This window comes from Ricinus communis, chromosome 7, assembly GCF_019578655.1.
Source record: "Ricinus communis isolate WT05 ecotype wild-type chromosome 7, ASM1957865v1, whole genome shotgun sequence".
Lineage (NCBI taxonomy): Eukaryota > Viridiplantae > Streptophyta > Magnoliopsida > Malpighiales > Euphorbiaceae > Ricinus > Ricinus communis.
The window spans coordinates 11,594,679-11,610,559 of NC_063262.1; the positions used below are offsets into that span (position 1 = coordinate 11,594,679).

General features: G+C 32.6%; 2 protein-coding genes across 7 annotated transcripts; one reads left to right on the forward strand and one right to left on the reverse strand.

The window, feature by feature from the left end:
* Nucleotides 1-202: 202 nt before the first annotated feature.
* LOC8259150 (NAC domain-containing protein 82) lies at nt 203-2,032 on the forward strand. Its single transcript, XM_002517213.4, has one exon. It carries the CDS (start codon nt 601-603, stop codon nt 1,795-1,797), a length of 1,197 nt encoding a protein of 398 aa, XP_002517259.2. The 5' UTR covers nt 203-600; the 3' UTR covers nt 1,798-2,032.
* A 1,057-nt stretch (nt 2,033-3,089) lies between these two features.
* On the reverse strand, nt 3,090-8,858 carry LOC8259153 (putative pentatricopeptide repeat-containing protein At1g16830). 6 transcript variants are annotated; one of them, XM_048376412.1, is made up of 4 exons: nt 6,912-8,858; nt 6,447-6,613; nt 5,651-5,851; nt 3,090-5,492 (listed from the first exon to the last, which is right to left on the reverse strand). In XM_048376412.1, exons 1-2 carry the CDS (start codon nt 8,505-8,507, stop codon nt 6,476-6,478), a joined length of 1,734 nt encoding a protein of 577 aa, XP_048232369.1. In that variant the 5' UTR covers nt 8,508-8,858; the 3' UTR covers nt 3,090-5,492; nt 5,651-5,851; nt 6,447-6,475. The 6 variants fall into 6 exon arrangements, with proteins under 6 accessions (XP_048232369.1, XP_048232364.1, XP_048232365.1 ...); XM_048376407.1 differs by having other exon boundaries at nt 3,090-4,405; nt 5,278-5,492; nt 6,447-8,855; XM_048376408.1 differs by having other exon boundaries at nt 3,090-3,964; nt 4,247-5,492; nt 6,447-8,855.
* Between the last annotated feature and the right edge of the window lie 7,023 nt (nt 8,859-15,881).

Here is a 15,881-nt window from a genome sequence, read left to right on the forward strand (position 1 = left end):
TGAAAATATCTATTTTTAAACATAACAATAATTTTATTTATTTTGGAAAATATCGAGTGAAAAATTAGTTTGATAAAAGACACAAAAGAGAGATTTGAGCGCATTTCTTTTAGAAAAAAAAAATGCATTATTCACTTTTTCTTTTTCAAAATTTTTATACTTATTAAATAAACTATTTGACAGCTCTCCAAGCGCGTTTAGAGGTGGTCGATATATAGTGGAGTAATTTATAACCCTAGACAAAAAAATTCACTTCTCTTCGCCGCCGCCCCAAAGCCTTCAGCTCCGGTTCATCGGTCTCTTTTGCTCTCGCGTTGCGCATCAAATGTCAATATTTCCACGCAAGAAGGGATTATTCTTTGTTCGCAATTTCGTGTTCATGAGCAGAGGAAGGCTTTGGTTTTCTCAAAAGATTTTATTTAGAGATTGGACTTGACCATTCATTTTGGTTTCTCTCTTTCACTCATTTCGCTTTCTTTTTTCATTGATAATCGTTACCTACAATTTCTCGATTTGTATTTGTATTTGTATTTTTTCATAATTTGGGTTCATACCCATTTGAGATTCATTAGTTGTTAACAATCTTAATAAATTTTTATAATGGGTAAAAAATTGTCACCTGGGTTTCGATTTCACCCGACTGATGTTGAGCTAGTTAAGTATTATCTGAAAAGAAAAGTACTTGGTAAAAGATTTCATATGGAAGCAATTGCAGAAGTTGATATTTACAAGTATGCTCCATGGGATTTACCTAATAAATCTCTGTTAAGAAGTGGCGATCTTAAATGGTATTTCTTTTGCTCTAGAGAAAAGAAATATGCATCTGGGTTTAGAATGAAACGTGCTACTGAATTTGGGTATTGGAAGACGACAGGTAAAGATAGACCTGTTCGCTATGATGATCAAGTTGTGGGTAGTATCAAAACTTTGGTTTTCCATCAAGGTAAAGCACCTAAAGGGAATAGAACCGACTGGGTTATGTATGAATATAAACTTGAAGAACAGGGGTTGGCTGATAGAGGTGTTGTTCAGGATTCGTATGTGCTTTGTTCGATTTTTAAGAAGGATGGACCTGGCCCAAAAAATGGTGCTCAGTATGGCGCACCGTTTAGGGAAGAAGATTGGGATGATGATGAATTGGAGGAGGATGAGGTTGTGAATGGTGTAGGTGCTGATGTTGATATGGTAGTTCCAGTTAATCAAAATGATTGCGCGGCGACAACAAGCTCGTATTTGCCTGAGACTGAGAGGGAATCTACATTATTATGTCCATCGGAAACTTTGTTATCTGATGTGAATACTGGTGCAGTGGTTGCTGCTGATTATTATGTTGCTTGTTCAGATGCTCCTCCTACTCAAGATGTTGTAAATGAGGATGATATTATTGAGCTGTTGGGTCACTTCAGGGAGGACAATGCTGAAATGAATGACTTGGATGGACAGGGGCACCAAGTTGCTGAGGTCAATCCAATCTCAGATGGATTAGGCATTTATGATGATTTGGGAGACCTGGGCAGCCTGGTTGGATTCAGTGGTAATGCTGCTGCTAGTTTTACTATGGACAAGGGGCAATATTTGGAGCTAACGGATCTTGAAGTGCCATTGAATTTTTCTACTGAAGCTGCTGGAGGACAAGTCCAAACTAGTGGAAATCCTCAGCCTTTCTTTGGATGGGGTGAGGGTGTCCGTGCTAGAGTACGAGGCCAATCTGGTGGAAATCCTGATCAGCCTTTCTTGGGATGGGGTGAGGGTTTCAGTGATGATGAGGGGGCTTTTGGGTACCACCACCCACTTTGACTACTGCCAGTATGTTGTACCTTCTATTTCCAGAGGAATTTTTATGAAGTCAAAGAATATTTAAATTGTTATTGGAAATTTTGGCTCAAATCTTTCAGAAGTAGCCATTGTCTAATTAAGAAATAAGCACTTAATACCTCTTATCAATTATGTCAAATTTTCCTTTTTTCAATGTTTCTATTTCTTGCCAAGAAGTTTGGGCATTATGTGTTCAATTTTAATCTTTATTCTAGCAGTAATGTTGTATTCTGTTCTTTCTATTTTGCAAATATTATTTGTGAATCATTGGGTTCGGAATTATGTTTGTTTGTCTTTATCATGAGATATGGGGAATATCTCTCTCTTTTCCTACGAGCCACTATTAGACACCAAAGCAATGGAAGCTTCTTACCTGCTTTCCAACAAGATGTATGCCAGCCTTTGTCAGTGGACAAGCCCCTTCCTCTTTTCTTGTTTGTTTGTTTCTTTTAACTTAGTTAAGTTATGCTTATTGGCCTGGTATTTGGCAGGTTTTTTCACCTCTTTTAGGGGTCAGATCTACCATGATATCTTTAATCTTTTAGATGAAACATTTGGTTCTCACCTAGTAAATACAAGTATTCTCAGGTGGCTCGTCTCTTTTTACTGGTGTGTCGTAATTGTATGCTGAGAGAGAGGTATGCTGCTCTTTGTGTTTCGTAGGGCTTTGGGTATTAGGATGGCTAAAGCTTTGTCCATCACTCGTTGAAATGAATAATTTAAGAGCATCTCATGATTAAGTTTTCAATTTTGGAAGCCTAGTTTCGGTTTTCTGTTCTTACTGTGGTTCAGATTATCCTTTTCCATCTCATGCTTAAAGATTTTTCCCCCTTGTTTTTCACATGTTATGCTGATTGGTTGGTTCATACGCATGGCTTGTTGTGGAGAGTTTCTCACATTAGCAAAACCCTTGGTTCGTTCTGGCTTATTTTGATTGTGGGCGTCAAGAGTATTATTTGTGGGAAAAAGATTTATTATTGGGTTCAACCAAGTTTACTATCGGTTTTTATTAATTTTCTTGCACTGTCTCAGAGTATCAAATGGTTGCTACGGCTAAATTTCTGTATGCTCGAGCTTTACTGAGGTTCTTTTGTTGCGTGATAACCTATCGATCAAATGAAGGTTCTCTTAATTTTCATGATGATATTTTCACAATTATCAAATCAAAGCATGGCTCAGAAACTAGCCTATAAACGCATTGCAATAATTGCAAACCTTGTAATCAGTGTAATCGCGAAGGCACTTCTGCCCAAACATCCAAAGCACCAACACAATTTCCAATTCCAGAAAGTGATTTATAATCAGATGCATCCAGCATTCAGCATTCAGTGTCTATAAGGCTCAAAAGGAAATGAGATAAATAATAATAACAAAAGGAATTGAGTGCACTCTGAGCTAGAGCAATGGTAGTAGCTCTGTACTGACAGAAACTTCAGTTCTTTAGCCTCAAATCACCAATTCTCCATCTTTACAAACAGCACCTGACGACCCCACAGCAAGAACAAGAACTCAAGAATTACCATGAGATTCTTGGGATGTTTCTGAACGTACTTGCCAACTTCAGACAACCAGGTCACTTGGGTTTCTTGGACTGCAAACTAGTACCTTAAACTGCCTGTAAACTGAGTTAGAATATGGTGCCAATCTTGTCATACCAACGCTTAATACTGGAGTATGGCCAGAAGTATATAAATTTTCAGGACAAAGGTCAGAGAGGAAGGGGTTGCTCAAAACCTTGTGCAAAAAAAATAAATTATAAAACTCATTGCAGCCCGCTACTTAAAAAGCACAGGCTACAATGACCCTGATGTCGTTCCTGCCAGAGACATAAGCCAACAAATTCATAACCATTGCTCAGGCAAAATCTTGCATTGGGTAAATTGATTGTGCGCTTCCACCTTCCTCGTCACCAAAAAGAAGAGATCATATTACTTGCAAAGGATGTTATGTAATATATACCATCAGATGATTTTTGGTTGCCATGATACATCCAGATTTTCAATTTGAAGAAGTGGTGAATTCGTTACCGGAATATGTACAACAGTGCTCTGTATTCAGGAATGAGAAGACTCTAATCAAAGAGCTTCTTCTGTAATAAAATAAGTGAAGTAAAATTCCTGACAGATAAACAAGTCCTTTGCAAGAAGACCTGAAAACGTACAAGTAGTTTATCAGTGTTAACAGCAAACCTGCACAACCAAAAAAAGACCTCTTTTCAACTCTCGCAATAAAAATATGAAATATTGTCAAGTACATGGTGATGCAAAGAAAAGCCATGAAATGTACAGCATCCATTGACATCCAACAAGTAGATCAAAGTTCAACTCATTTCAATCAATCTGATCCTCATGGGTGCGTAAATCTTAGGCTCGATGTACTTTCAGTACCCTAAGTCCAGGTTTTGCCATTCCATTAAGCAACATGATCTCACCTCATTATTCCCCAACTTGTTTCAATATTGTTCTGTAATTGAATGCATCATCAATATATTCCTTAGATCTTATTGCATCCATGTCAATTTGGAAAGCTCCTTATCTACAAATGCAATGTGGTCATGGCAATTGACCTAAGCTGCAATACAGTATGTAGCCTGCAAAATCAGAGCGTTAGAGAAAAGATGTATATCCCTTTTATACAGATGCTATTTTGAAATAATTTCCAACATTAATGCATGGTTCCAGTCTATCAAAGCATCTTTATCTCTGGCCGTCTATCTCTGGAGCATGAAGATAACACAAAAATGTGCCTGTAAAAATGACCTTAATATACAGCAAGCACAGGGTATTCTTTCAATACTGACAAGAATTCATCAAACTAAGACATTCAAAATCTTAGCAGAAGTTATATTATCTAATTTTTGCAGCATCATTGAAAGAAATGGCTAGCTACACAAGCAATTTTTCTTTTTCTTTTTTTCCATGGTAGAGAGCTGCTTGCGACTTTAAAGCCAGACAGCTTCTCTGGATTGGCAGAGAAAAACTCAACTTGCGAGGACGGAGTGCCTAAGGTGAGACTGACAGTGAATTGGGTGTTTTTGTCATAATTAATTTGGAAATTCTATCAATTTTCCTAGAGGTTGGCTTAGTTATGAGCGATTATAGTTTCATTCATACCAAACACGTTAAACTTGGATTTAGATATTAAATCCATAACAAAATGTGGAATGCATTTATCACCAACACAACTATAATTATTTAAAGATTAAACAAAAAGGAGAAACCTTTTTATGAACATAGGTTAAAAAACGATAAACATAGGTTTTGAGAAAAAAAAATAATAGATAGCTGATAATTGGGACTGCTACTACCTGATTGTGGTTGCTCTTAAATTTCCCAATGAAGTTTATTACCTTTTGTCATTACATGCTTTACAATTTCTAAACTATTCCCAATCTAACCTAAAACTTTTCTATTAACTCAAATGCAAAATAAGTATCTCACCCGTCAATAATTGGAAATTTACCTGACTTATTCCATGTACACCCAATTTAGAGTTAGTCCTCAGAAAAAAAAAATCTATCGATTTCCCAGGCCAACCAGACCAACCACAAAGCGCCTTTAATTCACATTATTAAGAAATAAAATTTCATTACGAAGTGAGGATGCTAAGTTGATGTGCCAATATTCATAGGCGCATACTGTGGCGAGAGGAAGCTTCTTCAAGTAGCAATAGTAGCCCTGTAAAAGAAAAGGCGTTCTAGATAAATAAAGGACCAACAAAGTTTTGGAATAGTGGCTAATTATTTTTGTCAAAATCTATATTCTATAATAGTATCATGCAACAACATTTCACAAAATTGAAATCGGTAAAACAGAAAAAGCAGGTGAACTAGTACCTTTTCTATGTTATGCCAATGGTAGAGCAGAGAAAGGAGTGCACAAATGTCCCCTGTGCTAGCCTCATGAATGATGTAGGCAGAGGCTAATTCACACAAGTGAGGAAACATGTGTTCTCTAATATTTATGATCATCTAAAGGCTAGCATACGTAAGCCGCATCCTGCCAGTAGAAATTTCTTGAATGAAACATTACTCTCCCTAAAAAAGACAAAGTAGATTAGAGCATTATCCCAAACACTGCAAGGTCATCTAAGTTTGCAACAAAGGAGAGAAGCATTAGCAAAGTCACAGTCACTAGATGATAGATGATATGCAACTGCCTCCTATCAAGAGCTATCTGAGTTGAACTGATGCATGATAAAATACCCTCAGAATCAGTCTTCATCATTTTAGTAGAGTCATAATTGATATTTCTTATGTATGAGCTGGATCTTTTCTTAAAAATAATTCAGTCTTGCAAGTTCAAAATTTAAAATTCATATATATATATAATATACATACATACATACATATATATGTATGTATGTATACATACATGTATGTACGTATGTATATGTATATGAGTTCAATTATAAAAGGCAACTTTAGTGCATTAAATACCAGGACAATCTGGTGAAATCAGAAGTTAATAAAAATCCCAGCTTTGATCCTAATAATTTGAGCTCAGGCAGGTTCACAATCAGAAAGAAGAGAAATATATTTAAAAAGGCCAATAAATTTAAAAGAAGAAAAGAATAAAGCTGATTGGAATATTGCAGAACAGAGTGATCATCCAAAGAGTTCAATGGCATACCTTTATAATGCATTGTATCTAGCAGCACGCTAAACTCCAGTTGTTCGAAGATGTATTCTCAACTTGAATATGAAAAGAGTTAATTGCTTATCAACCCACTGAAGCAGCCATATAAGGAAGATCGTCTGAACTGGATGAATCCGCAAAGTGATCATCCTCCAAAGAACCTTTCAGTAATGAATGATTTTCATTGACATTATATTGAAGTCGACCAATCAAAAGCACATTCTTTGCCTCATCAGGCATCAACCCCAAATTCCAGAAGTTAACTAACTGGGTAAAGTGTGAAATAGACAGACGAGACTTGAACAAAATATTGATCAATCTAATGACTATTTTGTAGTCTAGTTGAACCCCTGCCTTAATAATTTCTTGCAGCAACATTTTGACCATTTTAATGTCTCTTTCAGCACAAAATCCACAGAGCATTATATTGTATGTATGTGCATTAGGATACAAACCGACCTCCTTCATTTGCGCATACAAGGCAAAAGCTTCTGCAGTCCTTCCACTCTTGACAAGCCCACAGATGGCAACTGTATATGATACAGCATCCAGTTGATAGTTCTCCTCAATAGCTCTCCTAAACAAACTAACAGCTTTATAACACTTGCCACTTCTAATAAGCCCATCTATAATTACAGAATGTACATGAGCATCAAGACCGGTATGATTCATTACCATCCCTAGGTACACGTTGACTGCATCATCCACCCTCCTTTCTCCACATAACCCTCTAAGTAATCCGACAAAGCTGTAGTTATCAGGTACAATACCCTTATCTATCATATTATTATACAACTCCACTGCAAGATGTGGATACCCAGCTTTACAATAATAATTCAAAAGTGAGTTGCACGCCACCAGGTCTGCTTCTTTGACAAATCTGCTAATTAGCTTGGGTAAAAGATTAAACCTTCTAGAATAGCATAGGCATGACAGCAAAGAACTAAAAGTATAAGAATCAGGTTCCAAATTCCATTTTGGCAAACATAAGAATATATCTAATGCATCATCATATCTCCCAATCTTAGACAAGGAGTTGATCAATACATTAAAAAGAAACAAGTCAGGAGCATAACCTTTGGATTGCATGGCAGTCAGAATTCCGAAAGCTCTAAGAATCATTTTAGATTCAATAAATCCTTTGAATAGGGTTGTATAAGTAACAACGTTAGGAGAACAACTACTATCAACCATCCTCTCCATCAAATGAAATGCCATATTAGGTTGGTTTAATCGACAAAGCCAATCGATAAGTATACTCCAAGCACTCACAGACAAAGAAATTCCCACAGTTATCATCATAGCCAACAACTGACATGCCTCCACTAACCTACCCAACTTGCAACAACAATTTAAAACCATCTCAAATGTCTCAACATTAGGATAATACCCTTTGCTTAACATAATCCGCAGAGCCTTCTTAACTTTAACCAAATCATTCAACTTGCATAAATTAGTTAATGCAATATTATAACTTAAGAAATTTGGGGACTTCATCTCTTTCAAAATCTTAATTCCTGTATCCACTTGTCCAATCTTAAACAAAACATCCATTACCACATTATGTGCAAATGTATTTGGCTCAAAACCAAACCTACCCATTTGCTCAAAAGTTTCAAAAACCATAGAATACATTCCTCCACGCCAATAAATCCTCAATAAAAGCAAGAAAGTGTGTGCCTTTATAACTAAACCAACACTCTCTAACTCTCGAACAATTGCTCTAACTGTCATATAACGGTTACTTAACCGAACAACCACACTAACCATGTGATCAAAAGCTTGGTTACTATGAAAGTAATTGTTTTGCTTAGCACACCAAATAAAAAAGCTTAAAGTAATCAAATCAGAAGAGCAGTTCAATAAAGTCGAGTGTACAATTTGAGGTGTAAGAGTGACTTTTTTAACATTTTCTCCAGAAACGAATTGATGGGTTTTATCAGTTGCATGAAGACATACCGTTGATGATGAAGAAAAGTGGCGCAGTGAGCGTGATTTGAGGATTTGGGTCTTGCGTATTATGTGTAAGGAGCTCCATTTGTATCTCCATGACATTATGTTTGCTTGAACAGGCAAAACGCAACTCAATAAGACCAATTAAAATTGATATCTCAAGCATTATCGAAGTTGCAGAGATGCAGGGAACTAAGCTTGCTATGCGTTCCTAGTTTTGGGATAAATGAGCAGAGAGGCCTGTGAAGGTTAGCGGCGATGCAAATAGGAGGCGCGGTTGAATGAATAGACAAACGGATCAATTTACTCTCGTGTGCTTGTGCAAGATTGCAATATAACCCAAATATTTATGGCAAAAGCCCTTACCGTTTTGTGCAACGTGAATATTTGCCCTTAAACTAATGTTAGACGCGATTAAACTTTTAAACTTATAAAAATCTGAAATTTATGCTCCTCTGTTAATTCAGCATTTAACAGAGACTAACTTCGGTTATTTTGCTGTTGATATGGCAAGAAAATAGTCACACGCCTCTTTTTTTATATATAAAAGAATAATTTATATAAAAAAATGTTGCTCTAAAAGTTATCTCCTACACAAATATACATACATGAATAAATGGGCACATGCAAACACATTAATTATAGCCAATGCAGTGGGCTAAAACAAAACAAAGCCAAAAATATCAAATCCCTCTTTTTTGCTCCTCTTTCTGTCTTTCAACATTACCTAATCTCCTCACAATCCCCATGGCAACCACAATCACATTCCCTTGCTTGCAAATCCTCCCTCTACCTAAAACTGGAGCAGAACCAAAATGAGATCAAATGCATAGAGATAAGCATGTATCTAGAAAAAGAAACTCAAATGACAACTCTACTAGAAAGTCTAAAGCAAAAGGATATTGAAATTGAGGATTTAAGAGCCATCTTAAATGTCCACTCAAGATACCATCAATAGGTACATATGATACATCATCAAACACACGATTAATTTCAAATGTGATAGAAAAATTTAACATATAGGTAATTGCAGTTTCATTTGATCCAATTGGAAGTAATAAGGAGAGAAACAAATGAACACTCATAGTCCATAAGACAATCAAGGGAATTCAAACGCTACAATACAAATCTAATCACTAGAAATTTGTTGAAGGGGTAGGATGGAAAGAAAAGGAGGGAGAGGAGGAGAGAGGAAACTGGTTTTTAATTTTTTTGATAGAAAAGAAAAAGAAAGTTTGGAAAGAAAAGATGAGGTGTCACTATTAGGATCCACTTCTCTTGCCGGTCAAAGAAAATAAATGGATCTTTATTCTGTTTATGAAATAGAAAAAGAATCTAGAGAGAGATGTCGAACAATAGAAAAATAGATGCATGATGGAAATTTTTCAAGAATTAGAAGGAATTGAGGAACTAGAAGTTAAACAAAAAAGAATGAATATCTAATAACCAAAGACATCTTCCAACTTGTGGCAAGGATTTAATCTCTGAAATTATAATCCTCTTCTTCTACAGACACTCTCTTAAGACTAGAAAATGCTTAATTTGGTAAAAGAATACAAGATTATAGACATGCATGTAAGTGATTTTGAAATTAGAAAACCTAGATTTGAGTACTCTATTTTTTCTGCAGAGAATTAAAGTGGAAATTTAAAATTGTTAGAGTGGGGATTTTAGAAAACTCAAAACATGAAAGTTGTAGATGAACATGTTGGCTAATTACTACAAAAATTTTGTAGGAATTGGAGAAGAATTGTGCAAGATATTCTTAAATTATTAAGATTGATTCAACTCAATTTTGTAAAAGATTGAACCAAAGATTTGAAAATATTAGAGTTAGAATCTTAAGAAAGTTAAAACATGAAACTTGTTAGATATGGACTGTAATTAGTCACCTATCAACCATTTTTAAAAACTAAAGTGTGAGTGAAGAATTATAGCTCCATAAATGGGACTGGTTCAGGATATAATAGTCTAGGTAACTTAATATTAAACATTAAACTTGAGGACTTTCGAGATGGAATTAGATAAAGTGTAAAATATGAAAGATGATCATATATGGGTACAATATGCATGTAATTCAGTTTTGATGAGTAATGGTTGATTTATAGTATAATTAGTGGAGCTGACTTAGTTTTTATGCTGTCTAGCGGTGGCTTAGGTGTTAAAAAAATTCATTATAAATTGTACAATGCATAGATTGAGCTAAATTTTGGATATGTAGAAGCATTATACGTCTAATTAATTAAGAAAAAAATGTTAATACAATTAAATAGATATAAGCCAAAACATGAGTATAGTTGGACAACAAGGCCAAATGAATTAAAAACTTAACTACGTTAAGAACAAAACTATAACTTAGACATACCATATATAAAGGTGACTTATTATCATCTTAATAATCTTAACTACTATAATTATAAGACAAGTTGAGGAAGCTAGGGGAGAACTCCAGATCGAGATTGAGCAACTCGAAAGTATCCTAGAGATAAGCATAAATTAATACGATTGTGTTTAAAATTATGTTATAGATATTCATGAAAAAGAAGAAGAGTTACTTAATGAATTTATTTATGATAAAAAATTACATAATCATTTTGTGTTATGATATTAGATGATGGGAAATTCAGTAATGAAACCTAATGTAAATGTGATCCGAGTATAATATCCAAATAAAAGTGTCATGACTAATTAGGTAACTTGCAAATTCCATTCTGAATTAACGATTCTATCGTTTCTGTTCACAAGTTCTATGAGTACGATCTTAAGGATTGTTGAATTGATTATCACTACCTAGTGTTTATATAGTCCTTAATGACTATTTTGTTTATGAAATTTTCAAGCATAGTTTATCTAGATTTGACACAACAAAAAGCAATAATACATTATTCTTATTATGTTATTGTACATATTATTCATATAAGGGTTATGGTTATATAAGTGAATAGGTGATTGTATAATTGTTGGTTTTCATATTAAATTATTCTTACTGAGTTACAACTCACTAAATCACTTAATTCTTTTCAAATCCTTAAGTTGATAGATCAAGAGCCTCAACCTCATCGTAGTACAAATGGATCGAAAGTCAATGGCAAATTCCTCTTAGGACTCTTCTTTTGTGCACTTATAAATACTTAAAAATAGTTTGGAGAAAACTTGTTCTAAAATTGGTATCTATTAAACATTTTTTGTATTTATAATAGTTTCTCTAAATGTATGACAAGCTAATATTTTAAAATTTATGTGAACTGTAAGTGGCTATGCCACGAATGATTATATATTAAACGAATGATGGGTAGAGCAAATATCTTTAGATATATGGATATCATATGTTGAATGTTAATACACTATTTTTATGAAAGACAAAATGCTTTATATGACATGAAATAGACAAGTATATGATTTCGTCGGTTAGGATGTTTTATGTTATTTGGAATTTCTCTAAGTTTTCATGTAACATTTTGAATTGTTTAGTCATGTCATCCTTGTAATCTTCCTAGAATTTTTTACATCTGTTAGTTCATAATAGACTAATAGAATGGCAAATAGTCTTCTTAATTCTTTCAGCATCTTGAATGCCACTGCTTGCTCATACATTCTAATGTGCTTTGATCTGATTCAACTAGACCTCTTCTGATTGCAGATTCCTTGAATATCAAACATTGGACGCCATTTACAGTAAGAAGGTCATCAAAAGATATTGGCCCTTTGACGTGTCTTAAGAGAAACCTCAGATAATATCATTCACCTCTATTAGATTTGTTGCATTAACACAACCAATTACTTATCTTGACTTTCTCTTTTTCCATTTATGTTCATCCTTGTTCCACACATAATGTCATGAAAATTCTCTATACAATAATCCTCTTACTTCTTCCTTTATTGAGCATGTTTGAAAGATTTTTGTAAGTATTGCCATTATAACATGGTCCCATTGTAGGACGTGTTGAAAGTTCTATTTATATTAGAAATATCACTGTTTGTTTATTTGGTAAATGGAGTTGTATGTTTACTACTGCTGGGTTTATCTCATTCATTTCAAATTCAAATGTTGTTTATATAGCTTCTTAATCTGATACTCATCTAGCGTCTTGAAATTGTTGTATCTCATCTATTTGTCAATCTCTGTCATTACTATTAATATGCACTGTTATTCTATCATATGACCTTTATAAATATACTTGTATAAATATTCAACTGCTTTCGTACCAGAACACACCTAAGGAAAAAGTATAATAATATAATATTATTTTCAAGTTGAAAATGCATCTGCATTTTACTTTATTTGAAGTCCCCTAATCTAAAATAAAGCTTTTAGAAACTGATTAAGAATGAAGATTTTAATTGGTAGTTATTTTTGAAGAAAAGAAAAATGATTTATGTTTCTTTCCAAATTCTTATTATTAATCATATACCTCCGATAAGAGTTTGTAAATATTTTTAACTCACCTCTATGTTTATGTGACAATCATATCTTGTTAGCAAATATAGATTATAAGGAACTTACCATTTATTGTCCAATGTTTTGTTTGATTTCATCACCTACAAAAGCATAATCCATTAAATTTTGTATATAAATCAAAGTAGATGTATTTGGTTAATCTTATATTTGAATTAGTGTCTATGTTACCTATCATCCATTTTTAGGTCTTCTATATATTAGATACCCATCATTTCCTTGGAGAGTCTTTGAAGTGTAAGATCTTTGATATCTGAACCTACAATTGCCATCAATCATGCAAGAGCACTTAGGATTTTCCTCTCCACATGGCCATGCACCATGTGTTTTGCAATCATTTCATGCAGTATTTGAGACTTATTCTCATTTGAAATTTCAACACTCACATATTTGTTGAATTACTCTTCAGTTGTTATTTTATGATTCGAATATCACCAAAATGTAAGTATAGAGCAATCCTCTCTTTTGAAATTCAATTATATGAACATAGGCTGCAACTCTACCAAATATCTCTGTTTTATATAATTATTCCTTTAGATCTTGTAACTTTACTCGAAATACTCTTGAAGATAAGTTTGGACAATCTTGCTTCTTTTTTCTTAACCTTAGCTCCTATTTTATTTCTTCTCATTTATGATTGCAAGTCACTGTAATGAATAGATCAAGTTTCCCATATCTTTGTACTAAATCCATTGCATTTAAGCATCCACGATGCATATCTCTATAATCGTTGATATAAGACGCGAGAAGGACACTATTCCTTGATATAATTGTGGTTTGTTGTATCCTATAAAAGTCTAATCTTACTGTCTCAAGTTTGATATATATATCAATTAAAAAAATTGTTGCATCAACGATTGATGACTTTCTTAATTTGTAAATGCTAGCAATAATATTCGGGCAGTAAACATTTGTATGATATTATCGTCTAGCACTTTAAATAAATATTATTTTATTTATTATTTTTCATTGACTTTTTCATATTTATTATTTGTAATTAATTTAACTACATTGTTAATATATAAAGAATTATTTAGATATTGTGTGTATCTTCATTCTTTATAGAAATTACACTTTCTGTTAATATCACATTTGAAAGGTTTGAATTGTTTTTAGCCTTTGTTACTATAACAGTGTCATTTTGGTACGAGTTAGCATGCCTTTTAATATCTTCGTGTTATCCATTTTCACCTCTTGGACATAATATTGAATACTATAATGGATCATAGCATCAAAAGTAGTGCTTCATCTTATATTTATGTCTTGAATGCTCTTGTATTATGATCTCTCTTTTTGAAGGAATATTTAGATTATTGCCTTTAACCTAAATACCTGTTATATCTTCTGTTGGAGCATTATACTGACATTTTTCTGTTTTATTTCTCTTTTAATCCATATTAAGATTTTCATATGATTTGTAATCATTCAATTTAACAAATACTTTTGCATATGGGTTAGTTTCTGAAATCTTCATTATTTTACTTATAACAGCTTCTAACAAGTAGACATGATTAACTATTTGCATTTTATTTTCTAATTTTCTGTTACGGTCATATAAGTATAATTGAAAATACCTTGGTCCCATTCGATGGGATTAATTGTGGTAATCTGTGATAAATTTATCCTTGAGTTCTAAGTGTATAAACTCTATTTCTATTTGATACCAAGTCCCTCTCCGAGTTGACTCCAAGAGATATGAATGCAAATGAACAAATCTAATAGTATATATGTATATAAGCATCTTTTTTAATCTGTGCGGAGGAGAGTATACAGATTCATATTGAGTTTCATCTACAAAGATATTTGACAATATTAGTCTTAAATAATGTTTAATAATGTTTTATTTAAAATCTTTAATCATTGTTGTACATTTACGTTCAATAACTTACATTTTTATTGATATTATTCTAATTATGCTCTGCATAGCCATTATAGTTTTTGTTTCTTTTTATTAAAATTGTTGTCACTGCGTGTTCCTTCTACATGCTTTATATTTTCCAGTTCTCTTTTCCGTCTTCACTTTATCCTTTTTTTTGTTTTGTTTTATCTTTTGTTCTTCTGTCATTTTATTGTAATTCTTGTGAACCTATTTAATTTCTCAGTTAATTTATTTTATTTATTAAATAAAAAATTAAAAAAAATATTTAAAGTAAAACTTATAGAAAATTACTTACCATGTTTTATAGGATTTGTTATTGGTTTAGAACTTTTAACGTATATAATATACTGCCACAAAAATAATCTAGCTCAAAATATTGGACTCAAAAGTCTTAAAGATGAATGTACAATAACTAAAAGTTAAAGGCAAATTTTTATTTATTTCTAAACGCGTTTTAACTGAAAAGGAACTTACCCTACAGTTAAGTTGTTTTACTATTTCTAGAATTTTTTTTTTAAATTGATTACCCTATAAGAGAATATTTCAAACAAAAAAACTAAATTCCCAAAGCCTAAATGTAGAAAAAGAATTATTTTTAAGAGGTTCTATAATTCAAAATAAAAAAAATTAAAGATGAAAGGAATACTCTTATAGAAAACAACAAAGAATAATTCTGTAAAAAACAATTATGATGTCCAACAATTTATCAAATTAAATAATCTATAACTTGAAAATCAGGAAATATGACAATGAAAATAAGTTTAAGATAGATTAAAAATATAACTAATTATATAGTGTTGGAGAAAGTAAATGAGGAAAAAATTGGTTTCATGCTGGTATAGATTAAAAAAAGACAAACGATTTTACAAATATGTATTATAAAGTACCTAATAGTAACTTTAATATCTGGTGTTAATACCTGAAAATATTTTAAATTTTGTAGCAAGAATATTGAAATAAATTGGCAGTGCAATATTAAGTTATAAATATAAAATTAGAATCACCAATCCTATTTTTATTAGAATTGTAATAAACATATCACTTTGTTATTGATTAGAATTAGTATATGAATATAAATTCTTATGTTATATAAACTTAAAAAATTACAATTAAAAGTTATTGGGATTGATGTTTTTGATTC